The sequence below is a fragment of the Gracilinanus agilis genome, chromosome 6, assembly GCF_016433145.1.
Source record: "Gracilinanus agilis isolate LMUSP501 chromosome 6, AgileGrace, whole genome shotgun sequence".
Classification (NCBI taxonomy): Eukaryota; Metazoa; Chordata; class Mammalia; order Didelphimorphia; family Didelphidae; genus Gracilinanus; species Gracilinanus agilis.
In genome coordinates, this window is record NC_058135.1 from 212,663,452 (window position 1) to 212,679,130 (window position 15,679).

Genomic DNA, 15,679 nt, shown 5'->3' on the forward strand with positions numbered 1-15,679 from the left:
AAAGCTCCATCCTCACTAGAATACATTTATGAGAAAATTTGTTAACTTTTCTCAGTGAAACAGAGAAGATAAATTAAGTATATGAAGTGGGGGAGTTAAGCATAAGCCATAGATCCTAATACTGGATCTGTTATTAATTCATAGAGATTCCAGAAACTCATCAAACCAATTTCAGTTTTAGCTACCCATATGTATATTTTTAAACTGGAATCTGTAACCTTGTTCTTCTTTTTAAAAATAATATTTCACTAACTACATTTCAATATAGTTTATTTCCTTTGTAATCCTCTATATTTTATTTTATACACTTGAAAACATTATTCAGAGTAGGGGGTCCAAAAGCTTCTCTAGTCTGCCAAAGCAGTTTATGATACAAAAAAAAAAGATTAAGAATCTGTGAAATCGATCATATTTTTAAGTTCATTATCTTATAAACTATTTCCCGAGAATGACTCGGTGATACAGTGGATAGAGTGTTGGGTCTGAAGTTAGGAAACCTCATCTTTCTGAGTTAAAATCTGGCCTCAAACCCTTACTAGGTCTCTAACCTTGGGCAAATCACTTAACCTGTTTTGTCTTAGTTTCCTTATCTCTAAAATGAGCTATAGGAGGAAATGGCAAATCAGTACAGTATCTTTGCCAACAAAACCCTGAACAGGGTCAAGAAGAGTCAGATATCACTGAAATACCTGGACAATAGTATTATGTTCCCAAATTCCTTTTAACTGTAATCTCCTAGGTTCACTGTTCAAAGAATCAGAATCTCAGAGTCGAAATGGTGCTCAGAGTACATTAGTGTACACCCTGTACCAGGATCAAGAATCTCCTTTCCATTATTGCTTAATAAATGGTCATATAGTCATGTTTGATCTTGTTCCAGATCACTTACCATTCTAATAATCTATGGTTCTAAAAATAAACAACTTTCATTGAACTGTTTTCCAGGAAAAGTTGACTACCCCTAAGTACCCTTAATTTCTGCCCAGTAAAATGCCATCTGTGTTGGCAGGGATTGATTTACCAGTTCATTTCTTTCATCTGCTAACAGAGTATTTCTGTCTTCTAGCTTCCGAATTACTGCATTGAGCTCAGCAATTTTTAGTTGAAACCTCCGCACATCTCGTTCATCCATATGCTGCTCCTTGAAAGAAAAAAAAAAGTAACAGATCTTAAAGGGAAAAAAGTACTGAAAAATCCCTAAATTTCAAAGTGACTAAAAGACCCTTTTAATTTAGTCTTCTGATTTCCCTGACTCTAATGCTCCTACTCTAAGCTATTCTATACAGCATTACAATTTTTCCTAAAGCACAACTCCAATGATGCCCTGTGTAAAAACTCTTCAAACCCTAAAGAATAAAATGAAAATTGCTCATTCTGGCATTCAAATTCCTTCCACAATTTGGCTTGCCTTTCCAGGTTCATTTTAGACTTTGCTTCTTCAAAAAAGGACTTTCCTTGATATTATTTCTTCATTTCTTATCTGTGACCTTTTGCTCATTCTTTCCTGTATCCATAAAATAGTCTTCCCTTCTCTACCTGCTGAAATCTTACCCCAATCTTTAAGGTTCAACTCAAGGGAAACTTTCTCCATGAAGCCTTCCTTAATGGTCCCAAATAAAAGGAATCTTTACATCCTCAAATCTTTCATGGAACTTCAGGCTTCTACAATGAAATTATCATAGTCTAATATAAAATTATTGACTATGCCATCCAGCTGCTTGAGAGTAGCTATGAGGATCAAAAGACTTCATTATATCAATAACTTTGTAGAAGTAAAGTGCCATACAACTGTGAGTTGTTACTACCACTACCACACTATTTCTAATCTCTTTTAGAGTTATTTTTATACCTGCCTTATTTCTCCAAATAAATTGTATGATTATTGAGGGCAGGGACCATATCTTCTTCCTCTTATCTTCCTCTTATCTCATATCTTCCCCAGAACCTAGTAGAGTGCTGCCTTGGACTTATTCGGTGCTCGGTAAATATTTGTAGGATGAATGGGGAAATGAGTGAAAGAATTTGAAGACTAACAATAAATGTAATGGACAGTGCCTGGTTCATAGTAGGTGCTATAGAAATGCTTCTACCCTCCCATCTCCCAAAGATGTATTAGTGATTTGCTAAACACACATATAAAGACACACATACATAGAGTGAGAACCTTGCCCATAACGAGTGTCTGACAAAAAATGTTTAGATGAAGCATACAAGTCATCCTTGTATCCTTCATATCACACAACCTTACCGAGAAGCCCATTAACTCAGAAATGTCTCCAATTCCCCCTGGAAGCTCTTTCTTTGGGCTGCTGTGGTAACGCTCAGCTTCTCTGACTTGTACAAGCTGCTCATCTAATGCTTCCTTCTGAAGAAGTAACTTCTGGGTGTGACCTGCCTGCACACCCAGATCTTTTTCCAATGCCAGGATCACTCTATCTTTGCCTTTTATCTCATCCATCTATGGAAGAAAGAAAACCTGATATTAGTTGTTATCATGAAGTTATTTTAAATCTTGGTTGGTGCCTCAGATGTGGGCAAAATTGACTACATTGTACTGAGTAAGCTAATATTTTTGAGCTCTTAGAACATGAAGCCATGGTGTTGCCCTGGTGTACTGAGAAGAACTTGAAGTCTAAGTTTGATTCCTAACTCCTCTACTCAACAATTAAATGGTCTTAGAGAAAAGGAAGTGTTGATTATTATAAATGCATTTAAGGCAGATGATATTAGAATTACAGGACACTATTAATTAGCATTCATGAAAAGTATAAAAATGTAATAGAGTAGTTTAGGAAATCATCTTTTCTGAATCTTGAGATAACAGTGATGATGATAACCATGGTAGCATTTACATGTCACTTTAAGATTTCCAAAGTGCTTTCCAAATATTATCTCATTTTATCCTCAAAATGCCCCATATGAAGGAGGTACTATTATTTTTATTTTATGGATGAATAAACTGAGGTATACAGAAATTAAATGCCTTGTTCAGGGTCACACAACTAGTACCTTAATCCATATTTGAACTCAGATATTCCCGACTCCAGGTCAAGCATCCTAGTCAGTGTGGGGCACAGATTTTTCAAGGGATGCCTGATCATTTAGTAATTCCCTTTTGGTCAAGTTGGAAGGGTTATAGGGCATAAATGTTTCCTGGAAAGGTATACTTATCATCAAATTGAATACAGACCCCACCTAATCTCTTGTTAAGAGTATGCATTGGCATTCTCTCAAGGGTGCCCCATAACTGGGGCTGATAATTGATCACTCAGGAGAACAAAAAGTTGCTAGAAGAACCACCTATGGTCTATATGAAAAGTTGAGAGACCTGGAAGGCAATTTAGAATTATGCCCAAAGACCTTTCAAAGAATGCATACCTTTTGATCCAGTAATATACCACTACTAGGTCTGTATCCAAAGATATTTTTTAAAATGGGAAAGGACTTGCTTGTACAAAAATATTTATAATTGTGCTTTTTTGTGGTGGCAAATAATTGGAAACTAAAGGGATGTTCCTCAGTTGGTGAATGGCTGAAGAAATTGTTGTATGTGATGATGATGATGATGATGATGGAATCCTATTGTGCTATATAATTGAACAGGATGATTTCAGTAAGAACTGGAAAGACCTACATGAACTGATGCAGAGGGAAATGAGCAGAACCAGGAGATCGTTATACACAGTAACTAAAATATTGTGGAATGATCAAATATGATAAGCTTTGTTACTAACAACAATACAATGACCCAGAACAATTCTGAGGGACTTATGAAAAAGAACGCTTCCCACCTCCAGAGAAAGAACTTTTGGAATAGAAATGCAAAAGAAAATATATGATTTATCACTTGTTTATTTGGGGCTTGGGCTTTGTAAGATTATTCTCTTAAAAATGAATAATATGGAAATATGTTTTGAGTGATAATATTATGTATAACCCAGTGCAATTATTTGTCAAGTCATGGAGGGGAGAGGAAAGAAAAGTGGAAGATGCCATAAATCATGTAACTTTGGAAAATATATGTGTAAATTAAAGATAAAAGTTTTAAAAAGGAAAAAGAAAAGTTGAGAGAATGTTAAAGTATCTGTTATTATTCTAGATACTAAACTTCTGAATATGAGCCTCACTTCTCATGGATTGGTCCTTGAACAAGACATATGAAGCCATGCCCACAAGTGAAGAATGGTTATCTTAGCAGGATTGGCAAGACAACATGCCATACAAGTTATTTTTCAGATCCCAGGATCAATGCCAAACACCAAGGAGACATTAGATAAAACATTCCTAAGATTGATTGGTAGGGATTTTGTGGACAAGTCTACTAAACTACCTATAATTATTTTTTAAGAATTTAATAATTGCTAGAAAGTCTAATACATCTAATATTATTATATGCATTATCTATCCCTTCATTGCACCCATTCTTTGTTATTCTTTTGCATGAGAGGCAGTGTAAGGCATAGAGGGCTTGAATTAATGTATTTTACAGTGTGTAACCATTTGGGCAAGTTGTCTCTTCCCTTACCCCAAGGCAACTCTGTAAGACTGTAAAGCACATAGTAACATGATATAAGTGATAGTTATTATTGTTGTTATTATTATTATGAGGTTCTGGTTGGAAATAGTTTTCTCACATGAATGAAATCACAAGGACAGATGGCCCCCGATTTCTTTTTTTTTAAACCCTTATCTTCTGGCTTAGTATCAATATTGTGTATTGGTTCCAAGGCAGAAGGGCAGTAAGGGCTGGGCATTGGGGGTTAAGTGACTTGCCCAGGATTACAAAGCTAGGAAGTGTCTGAGGTCAGATTTGAACCCAGGACCTCTCATCTCTGGGCCTGACTCTCAATCCACTGAACCACCCAGCTGCCTCCCCCTAATTTCTTTTTGCTTACTGTTGAGAGAATGGTACAGAACTGCCATTAATAAATAAGTGACACTGGAATCTCCAGGAGTAGGATGGATTTCTATACTCTCACCACTACCCTCTTGTGGTGAACAATCTGCATATCTACAATTTTCATTTATGCCAACAGTAACTGCCACAGACTTATGGGCCATAAAGTAGCATAAACTAAAAGGCTCATGAAGAGTATGAACCCATAATCTTGGCTTTTTTAACAACAACCCTAAACCATCCGGGTATCTAAACATGAAGGAACAATTCAATCTATTTCATTTACCTTTTAAATATCTTCTACTTTATTTTTAAGTCTATATCTGTGGAAGAAAGAATCTCTATATACTTAGTGAATACTGTCTCATCTGATCCTCAGAATATTCTTGGGATATAGTTATTATCCCCATTTCACAGTTAAGAAAATTGAGGTAGACATAGGGTAAGTGACTTGCCCAGGGTCAAACAGTTGATCTGAGGTCAGATTTGACATCAGATCTTCCTGACTCCAGGCTTAATTCTTTGTCCACTGTGCTTCCTGATATCAAGTTCGGCTTCTGGGTTCAATGAAAAGACTCCTTGGTCTAGGATTTAGGATAATAGGGTTCAAGTGGAACACCTGTCACTAACTAATTGAATGATGTTTATTATAGAGAAATTAAAGTCCAGAGAGATTGAGTAACATGTCCAGGATCAAATGAGTAGTGTCAGAAGTGGAATTTGAACCCAAGTCCTCTGTCTCCCAATCCAATAGTCTTTGCCCCATACCAGACTGCCTCCTATCAAAGCCAGCTCACAAAATATATGAATTTCTAGCTTACTATAGTTTTCATTTCATCATACCTGTTCATTTATCCTTAAATCAGGTGCATTAAATATTGTAAAGGAAGTTTGAACTTTTCCTTGTCTTCCTGATCTAATCCAAACTGTCAGAGAAAGAAAAGAGTGGTCTAGAAACTGAGAATTCGTCTGAGACACCATGTTGCCATGGGCTACCATCTCATCTTGCTATAAAAGAAACTGGCCTTTATTTAAAGGGGATATAATTAGGAAATAAAATTTTATTTTCTTCAGGGGGCATCTTAAGGGAACCAGATTTAGGAACATTTTCATTTTTAACATTCATTAGTGAAACTCATATATATTATATATATATTTATATATATATATATATATATTACCCTCTTCAAAAGTTTCTTCCACAGGAACAAAACTAAAGTCAAGCCTTTGAAAATGATGGAGATAGAGGATCATTTCTTTGTTACATCTAGCTCATCTAGTCTATTATCTATTACATGAAAACAAATCAACTTTCTCAGCTTCAGTTTCTTCATTTGTAATTCTTTGCAGCATATTTTAACTAGGTCATTTTGTGAAAAATACTTTGCAAAGGGACATTGTGATCTTGAGAAAGCATTGCTGGAGTTGGAAGACATGAATTTATGCTCAGGCTTTAATACTTAAAGGCTGTTTAATGGTGCTTAAATGATTTACCCTCCAAGCTTCAGCTTGCTCATCTGTTAAATGGAAATAATTCTAAGACAGATGTAAGTATATCCATTCTAAGGAGATCCAGATGTCCCTGTGGATAGTTGAATGAAATATTTTTTTTCTTTAGTGTGATTTCTGCTTTCTCATGTAGCACTACATAGAGCTGTGATATTAAAATCCAAATGTATTTTTGAAGTTTGCTATCATTGATTCATCTATGAAAATATAGATTTGGTATTCTAAAATTATGTTGAACATTTCTAGATATGGCCAATGTGGGAATTTATTTTGCTTAATTATGCATGTTTTTTACAAAGATTTTATTTTTTCTCCTTTTTTCCAGAAGGAGGAAGAAGGTGGGAGGAAAGGAAAGAAGGAAATCTTGACGATTAAATAAATAAGTACAACTTAAGTTTATAGAAATGCTATTGAACTTTTCTAGGGAAAAGACAATTTTTACATATGCATTTTACAAATATAATCCATTATATAAAATATAAAGTGAAAAATTACAGATATTTGCTAAAAACTCAAGAAAAAGCTAAAGAAAAAGCTACAGAAAAAATGGCACTGAAATTTACTTAAATCATCTAGTGACAGGAATGTGAAACCTAACCATTACTCTCCCTTTAGAACAATGTATGTTTAGAATGGCAACTAATATACTTCTATTGACTCACTGTGTCCCTTTAGGCAATTCATGTCTCTTCTCTAGTCTTTGGTTTTTCCATTTAAGTGATCTCTAAGGTACCTGCTAGTATTTGCATCCTAGGGTTCTTTAGGAATAGAATACACATACAATCAAAGCTCAATGGATATCTCTCATGAGCTTCTAATGAAATAAAACTATAAACCTACTTTTAATTTTTAATTCTCTCCTTCCTCATTTTCCATGTAGCTTGAGAGAATACTGATAAAAAAGTTTCAGTTATAAGTTGGTCATTATTGTTATTATTTGATGAGGTCCTTGGATATTTAAATTAATAATTGTCATTCTACAGTGCTATAAAGTTTATAAAACTTTCATAAAACAGTGAGATAGGTAGCAGTACCAGTATCTTTCTCCTCATCTTACATTGGGAGAGGACTCCAACTACAAAAACCCCCCAAAAAAGGTTTTGAATTGAAGTCTCTTGGTGCAAAGTCTAGTACTTTTTCCATACTATCACACTAGGAATCCATTCTGAAGAGATCCGTAGACTTATTTAAAACCTAATGGTAAAATAACTTCAAGTTGAATAATAAATATTAAAATAAGAAAAATTCAAATTTTATAAAATGACATCACTAGAAAGCCCTCTTAAATTTAATCTATTCTTAAGCAATTTGACTAGGAAACATTGATTTCCTGCAGATACATAATATTATTAGTTAAATTTCAGCTAATATTGTTTTATTGCAAAATTGATCTATTATAAAACGAATAAGATTATTAGATTTTGGTTAATTTTGTTCCTATAAAATTGGAATGTCATTAAATGAAAATAAATGAATAAATAAAATGTAATTTTATTTTTTGTTTTTATTTTTGATGAAGACAATTTTTACTTTACATGTACAGAAAGAAAATTGATAGATATGGTTATTCCTGTCTATAAACTATGTAATTTCTCATTTTAAAAGTCCATGAATTTAAGAATCATCAACAAAGATGAACACATCAATATTTCAAAAAACAAAGAGAATTATATATAAAATTGCCTATAGTATTTATAAAATTTTAGACAAATATTAAATTTTAAATAAAGTAAAAATAAATTTTAATAAAAGGAAGAAGGAAAATTATTCTGTTTTTCCCTTTTATATATATTTATGTGTTTTCTGTGTTTTTAAAATGTTCTTTCTTTTTTTCTTTTCCTTTTCTCTTTCTTTCTCTCTTTATTACAACCCACAAACTTAATCCCCTTGCCTGCCATGTCCAGTGTTCCCTTTCCTATCCACCCCCAAGTAAAAGGCCTCTCTTACAATAAATAATTATAGTCAGGAAAAACGGAGCAGCACATTAGACCCATGGGATGTTATTTTTAAAGGTAGATAAAACAAATTGCCCCCAAAGACTAATAAAACTAGGACTATTTAACATACAACTTCTTATAACACTATCCCTATATATGTCAAAATCTAATGTTATTGCTCAAAAGGTAATGTACTATAAATTGAATCTACGGACACATTTGGAATGAGAAAAATCTAGGTTGAAATCCCACTTCTGACAGTTTACAAATGTATAACCTTGAAATATCTGAGTCTCAGAGTTTTATCAACTAAGTCATAGACAGTAATCAACGTCATATTGTTAGAATGAGGTTGGGGCTTCTTGAATCTTCGCTGTCTCTTCACTACTCAAAATTTATTCAAATCATTCAGCCTAAAATTTATTAAAACGTTATGTTGTTTGAACCCTAGAACTGCCTTCTAGTGAGGACCTTGACAACAGTCATATAAACAAGGGGAAAAAAAGAATCTAAAAAATAAAAATAAAAACCTAGGAAAATTAAAATAATCCATTCATTATTTCTTCTTAGAATGAATGAGATGATATTTGTCATAATTTGGGCACTTAACCTAGAATCTAGCACATAGTAGGTGCTTAATAAATATTTAATCCTTTCCCCTTTCCCGTTTCTATTCACATCAGTTCTGAATTTTCTTTCTTTTAGAATTTAGCCTTCAATGATATTTTTCAAACTCTTTGAAGAAGGCAATTTCCTGAAGGAGAAAATAAATATTTGGAAGTTGCAAACCCCCTCCAATTTTCCATATGTTGTGCTTGTGTAGCTAACTCCCAAAAGCTGTGCCTTCTAGGAGGTTATTGTCTCAGGAATTAGAAAAGCTGTATCAGCAATTACAGAGCCTAATGCTTCTTGGGTCCCTGGCAGTTTCTATAGAGAAAGAGATGAAAGTTTGATTCATTTGTCAAGGATTTATACCCTTTCCTGCTTCCCAAAATGACTTCCAGTGGCAGACAAAAGAATAACAGGCCAATTAAGATGAACAGAACAGAAAGGTTAAAAGGAGCAGAGAAATGGATGGCACTAGGTGCATGGAATGAGCTCATCCCTGCAGTTAAGCTCGGAGTGGCATCTGATGTACAAAGACAAATACTTAAGTTATTTATTTTTACCATTTGATTTTTAAAATTTATTTGATTTCATTTATTATTTGATAAAACCATAATCTAATAAAAGGGAAAGTCTTTTAATATAATTGTTATTAATTCACATATTTTCATTTATATTTCACACTTGGGGGGGGGTAGTTTCTATTATCCAATAACACTGGCCTTGCCATAAGACACTCCATTTCTTGACTCCACATATTCTTTATTGTTCCCATGACTAGAATAACCCCCTACCCTAACTCTGCCTTCTGACTTCCTTCAAATTTCAGCCAAAATCTCACCTTCTGCAGGAAACTGTTCCCAGGCCCTTTTAATGCCAGGACCTTCCTATTATCTCTGATTCATCCCATACATATAACATGTTTGTACATAATTGTTTATATGATGTCTTCCTCATTAGATCATGAACCCCTTGAAGGCAGAGTTTGTTGTTTTTTTGTTTTTTTGTTTTTTTGTTTGTTTTTTTTTTTGCTTTCTTTGTATCCTCAGGACTAACAGTGTCAACCCTAATAAAGACTTGTTGAGTTAACTTGACAAAATGTCACTAGCTTTCCTCAATAGCAAAACTTCTCAAAAATTTCCCCTTTTTCTCTACCTGCTATTTTGACCTGTGCAAGGTGTGAGCAATCTAGAATCCATGCTATCTTGATGTTCCACAACATTCAGCAATTTACATTATTTATATTAATCTTAGAAACAGTCTCTTGGAATGTTGTACACAGAGACTGATACATTATGGTACAATCGAATGTAATGGACGTTTCTATCAGCAGTAAAGAATGCCCCAGGACAATCCAGAGGAATTTTGGAGAAAGAACGTTATCCACATCCAGAGAAAGAACTGTGGGAACAGAAATGCATTAGAAAAATATATGTTCGACCATGTTGTGCGATAGGGATGTGATTAGGTTTTTGATGTTAAAGGATCACTCTACTGCAATATGAACAACATGGAAATAAGCTTTGAGCAATGGTACATGTGTAACCCAATGGAACTGCTTGTCACCTTTGGTGGGGGTGGAGTAGAAGGAGGGATCATGAATCATGTAACCATGGAAAAATATTCTAAATAAAATTTTTAAAAAAGAAAAGAAGAAAAGTAACAGTATCTAGTTTGTAAAATCAAAGAGAGACACTTTATGACCCCTGGATTTCTTCACTTGGGATATCTGAGGCAAAGGAATAACTAGGAATGGCTCCCCAATGAGCTGAGAGAGAAAGGGAACATGGGCAACTAATCTATCAGCTAGAATCGGAGCTTGGCAGAACTCTATATGGAAGAGCAGGAGACCCCTTTTCAAGAAGACCACCACTAACTCCCCTGCCTTCCTCTTTCTCTTTTCTTCTTTTTTTAAAAACCCTTACCTTTTAAGAATCAATATTAAGCATAATTGGCAGAAAATTGGAGTTAAGTAACTTGTCCAGTCACACAGTTAGAAAGTATCTATGAGTCCAGGACCCTCCCGTCTCCAGACCTGGTTCTCTTATCCACTGAGCTACCTGGTTGCCTCTTTCTCCTCCTCCCTGAACCTCAGTTGCTGAGTGAGAATGAGATCTGGTTACTGCCCACTTCCCCCATTCCAACAACAAAGACCCAATCACTTTCTCTCCCCCCTTGTTCATATTCCTTTTCTTCCTCTCTCCAGTGACTTTATGAGATTACACTGTAATGTATCTTATATGCACACATATTTGCATGCTTTCTTCATCATTATACTATAAACTTCTTGAGGGCAGGGACTGTGTTTTTGCCTTTCTTTGAATCTCCACTGCTTAGCACAGTGCCTTGTATGTAATAAATGTTCAGCAAGTGCTTGTAAACTGTTAACTAATGGCTCTATGCAACTCCCTGAGACTGCAAATTGCAGAAAAGTTACTAATCTGCATTGGTAAAAGGGAGTTTGGTGTTTCCTCTCTATTCCAATGAGTTCACATGCCCAATTCCAATTCCTACAAGGCTCTGTTCCAGAAGTATAATAATAATTATGATGCATATATACTTTAGAACTTAAAATTAGAAAATATGGTAGAGTTGTTTCTTAGTGTAATAAGGCTGAGAAATTCACATTTTTGGTAGGGGTTGGATTAGATATCTTCTAATTCAAAAATATATGAATTTTTAGAATGGTGGAATGGTAATAGGAGAATACAGTATTTGCATTGTCATGGAAACCAGCGATTTTCATATATTGTTTGTAGGCTTCAATTTGGAGTATTTTTTTTCTTTCTTTTTCCCCTCAATGAGTCAGTAGCCTAGGATAGAAAGAAGATTTCCAAACTGTTTTAATCTATAAAATGGGGCACAATGATCCAAAAACCTATCTCAAAGACTTTCATAGAGTCAACTTTTGGAGAAGTCATAAAGAATAATACAGAATTTGACTTTGCTTTGCAATTATAAATGAAAAGGTTTAACCATAATTATGGTTATTTGAGGGAGCTAATCACTTCTTTTCATCACTATTTCTTCCCTATTCTCACTTTTCTTTCTCTATAAATCATCTAGAAAAGGGTCCTTGAAGAGAGACAAAGCCATACAGACCAGAGTCAACTGTTTCTACATAGCAGGAGGTGCAACACTTAAAACCAAAGTCAGATGCAAGACTAAAAAGAGTGAATAATGGGTCATCTGAAAAAGGAACATAAGGTCATATTCTGGGCCATTGGGGCAAATTAGAGCAGAGAAAGGACTTAGAATTGTGATCTCAAACCTACAATGAGCTACTCAGCCCTGACAGTATAGCACAGCAGTCTTGTGTCCCCTTGTTCAGATGAATATGTAATTGGATTGAAATATTTTTATACAAATAGTACAACTATATCTGTGCCTTAAACATTAAGTAGAACTCCCTGAGAAGGAGATTTCTATGCCTGATTATTTGGGGAAACATGTTCCTATATGTAAACAAGGTCCTTTGGTTAATAAAGTGCACACAGAAGGGGAATATCTTATGCAAATACATGGAAGTGGAAGACAAGAACACTGAGCCTGGGAAACAGCAAGTGCAAATAGAATTCAGAGTGCGTAATGGGGGGAAATGTATAACAAGTCTAGAAAGGGAAGATTGCAGAAAAAACATACAAGGTTTTAAAAGTCAAACAGGAATTTATATTTTATTCTGGAGGTGGGGATGAGTCACTACTTGACAGAAGAATGACACTGTTGGACTTGTGCTTGAGGATTATCTTGGCAGCTATTTCAAGGATCAATTGGAGAAGAGGGAGAATTGAAATCAAGAATCCAATTAAGAGTCTGTTTGCATAGTCCAAGTAAGAGGTGATGGAAACTTGAACTACTGATAAAATTTATTTTATGCACCTCAGGGAATGCATCCTGACTTGAATGGATAACTCAGTGACATGATGTAAAATGAGTTGGTTGTTTGGTTTTCAGATATTTAAAGAGGAGAGTAAAGACTCTCTGTTGAACAAAAAAAGAGCAAGTTCAAAAATAAAACAAGGGATGGGGTATCACTAAGGAAAATAAAACTGATTCTGGAATTTGGAGTTAGGAAGGAGAATTAATCTAGTATAATTTCTTGTTTTCTATATAAAACTAAGGGTCAGAGTTCACTTACATATGGTCACACAGACACAAGAGAAGGAGAAGTAAGACTTGAACTCAGGTCTTCCAACTTCAAATCCAGTGCTTTCTCCACTACCTGATGCTACCTCTCTGAAGGTCTTCATTCAAATTAATCATTTGGCTACTATGACAGACTTAGAAAAGCAAGTGGTATATTGTGTTAGAATTCCATGAACCTGAAACCAACTCAACTGTCACTAAGTCACTTACCAGCCTGCGGATATCTCGCTCACATTCCCTTTTTATTCGATTAATCTCATCCTGGTGAGACTGATAGGCAATGCGCAGGTCAGCAGCCTTCATCTTATCTGCTTGCATAAAATTGTTCAAAGCCTCTTCCACCTGCTTCTTCCCAGATTTCAGCTCTAATATCTCCTGCTGCAGCTTTAAACGTTCCCCATCGAAGGATTTCCGGGCTTCTTCTCGGACCTCATTCAATAAGGCTGTCTTCACTTTGTCGGCTGCGCCATCTCTCAAAACGTTCACCGTGGTCTGCAGGCGCTGCACCTCCCCATCCTTGATTTTGACCATGCGGGCAACTTCCTGCTCATGCTGTCGGATGAGAGCCTCTCGGAGAGCCTGGAGCTCCTTCATCTTCTCTTCATGAAGTTTGGCCTTCAGCTCAGAGATGTAGGCTGTGTGTTTGTGCTGCTCCTGTTCTCTCTCTTGCTTCACTTCTTGGATTTTTTCCCTCAGCTTTCCCACCTGTAGCAACAAGCAGAGCATGGGTTAATGGATGACCATGGTCAAGACAATGGCCATCAAATGCCTGTGATCCCAAGAAAAAGGTTCAGTACAGCAACTCCTTTCCCCTTTAGCATTAGCTAAACTGCAAGGTATATAATCTTAACTAAAAGAGGTATCCATTGAGATAAGAGTACTTAGGAAGTATTTTTACCCATGTAAACATGCATGTTCTTAGCTTAAAATAGCAAAAATATTGTGGAAAAGAGGTTTTTTTAACTCTATATTTCTCTTAAAATCTATTTTGAATATCATTTCCAAGGCTGAAGATTAGTAAAGGCGAGGCAATTGGGATTAGGGGACTTGCCCAGGATCACAAAGCTAGGAAGTATTTTAAGCCCTATTTGAACCCAGGACCTCCCACATACAGGCCTGGCTCTTATCCCCTAAGCCACCTAGCTGACCAGTGAAAAAGTTTAGTGCATTGTTATCCTATAAGTGAAGTCTTAAGAGTCCAAGAAAGAGATACAAAACAAGTTTCTAAACACTCCACTAAACTTAGAAATAATGAATAGACATACCAACCTTTTTCCCCTCAACCTGAGTCTCCCAACTGTTTTCTAGATTCTCAAATACCCTTTGAAAACTTCTCTCTTCTGTGAAATCTACTAAGAGTGAGAAGACAAATTCATTTAAAACCTCATTTCCACACCCTAAGAAAAAATCCCCAGGGCCAAATGGATTCACAAGTGAATTCTATAAAATATTTAAAGATCAATTAATCCCAATACTCTACAAACTATTTGATAAAACAGGCAAAGAAGGAGTCTTAACAAATTCTTTTTATGACACAAATATGATACTGATTCTCAAGCCAGGAAGACCAAAAATAGAGAAATAAAACTACAGACCAATATACTTAATGAATATAAATGCAAATATGTCAAATAAAATACTAGGTAAAAGGCTATAACAAGTTATCACAAGAATTATCCAGTATGACCAGGTGAGATTTATACCAATGCAAGGATGGTTTAATATTAGGAAAACCATCCATATAATTGATCTTATCAACAACCAAACCAACAGAAATCACATGATTATCTCAATAGATGCGGAAAAGATCTTTGACAAAATACAACACTCTTTCCTATCTATAGTATAGGAATAGAAGAGCCTTTCCTAAAAAATAATAAACAATTCATATATATTTTTTAATATTTTTAAACCCTTAACTTCTGTGTATTAGTTCCTTGGTGGAAGAGCGGTAAGGGTAGGCAATGGGGGTCAAGTGACTTGCCCAAGGTCACATAGCTGGGAAGTGTCTGAGGCCAGATTTGAACCTAGGACCTCCCATCTCTAGGCCTGGCTCTCAATCCACTGAGCTACCCAGCTGCCCCTTAAACAATTTATATTTAAAACCATCTTCAAGTATCATCTGCAATGGGCCAAGTTAGAATCCTTTCCAGTATGTTAGAAGCCTTCCCATTAAGATCAGGAGAGAAGCAAGGATGGCTGTTATCACCTCTATTATTTAATATTGTACTAGAAATGCTAATAGTAGGGGATGGCTGGGTAGCTCAGTGGATTGAGAGCCAGGCCTAGAGATGGGAGGTCCTAGGTTCAAATCTGGCCTCAGATACTTCCCAGCTATGTGACCCTGGGCAAGTCACTTAAGCCCATTGCCTACTCCTTACCAGTTTTCTGCCTTGGAACCAATACATAGTATTGATTCCAAGACGAAAAGTAAGAGTTTAAATTAAAAAGAGAAACACTAACAGAAGCAATTAGAGAAGAAAAAGAAATTGAAGGTATTAAAATAGGCAGTGAGAAGACCAAGCTATCACTCTTTGCAGATGATATGATGGTTTACTTAAAAAATCCTAGAGAATCAACTAAT

At 35.4% G+C, this 15,679-nt stretch overlaps 1 protein-coding gene across 2 annotated transcripts in view; it reads right to left on the reverse strand.

The window, feature by feature from the left end:
* The window catches only part of JAKMIP1 (janus kinase and microtubule interacting protein 1), a 67,272-nt gene that overhangs the window by 38,223 nt on the left and 13,370 nt on the right, over nucleotides 1-15,679 (reverse strand). Inside the window, exons 2-4 of one of the 2 annotated variants that reach the window (XM_044680163.1) lie at nucleotides 13,306-13,800; nucleotides 2,249-2,458; nucleotides 1,022-1,141 (exon numbers count right to left, since the gene is read on the reverse strand). In XM_044680163.1, coding sequence (XP_044536098.1) covers nucleotides 1,022-1,141; nucleotides 2,249-2,458; nucleotides 13,306-13,800 — 825 coding nt within the window. The remainder of the gene's footprint in view (nucleotides 1-1,021; nucleotides 1,142-2,248; nucleotides 2,459-13,305; nucleotides 13,801-15,679) is intronic. The other variant, XM_044680164.1, reaches the window with a different exon arrangement.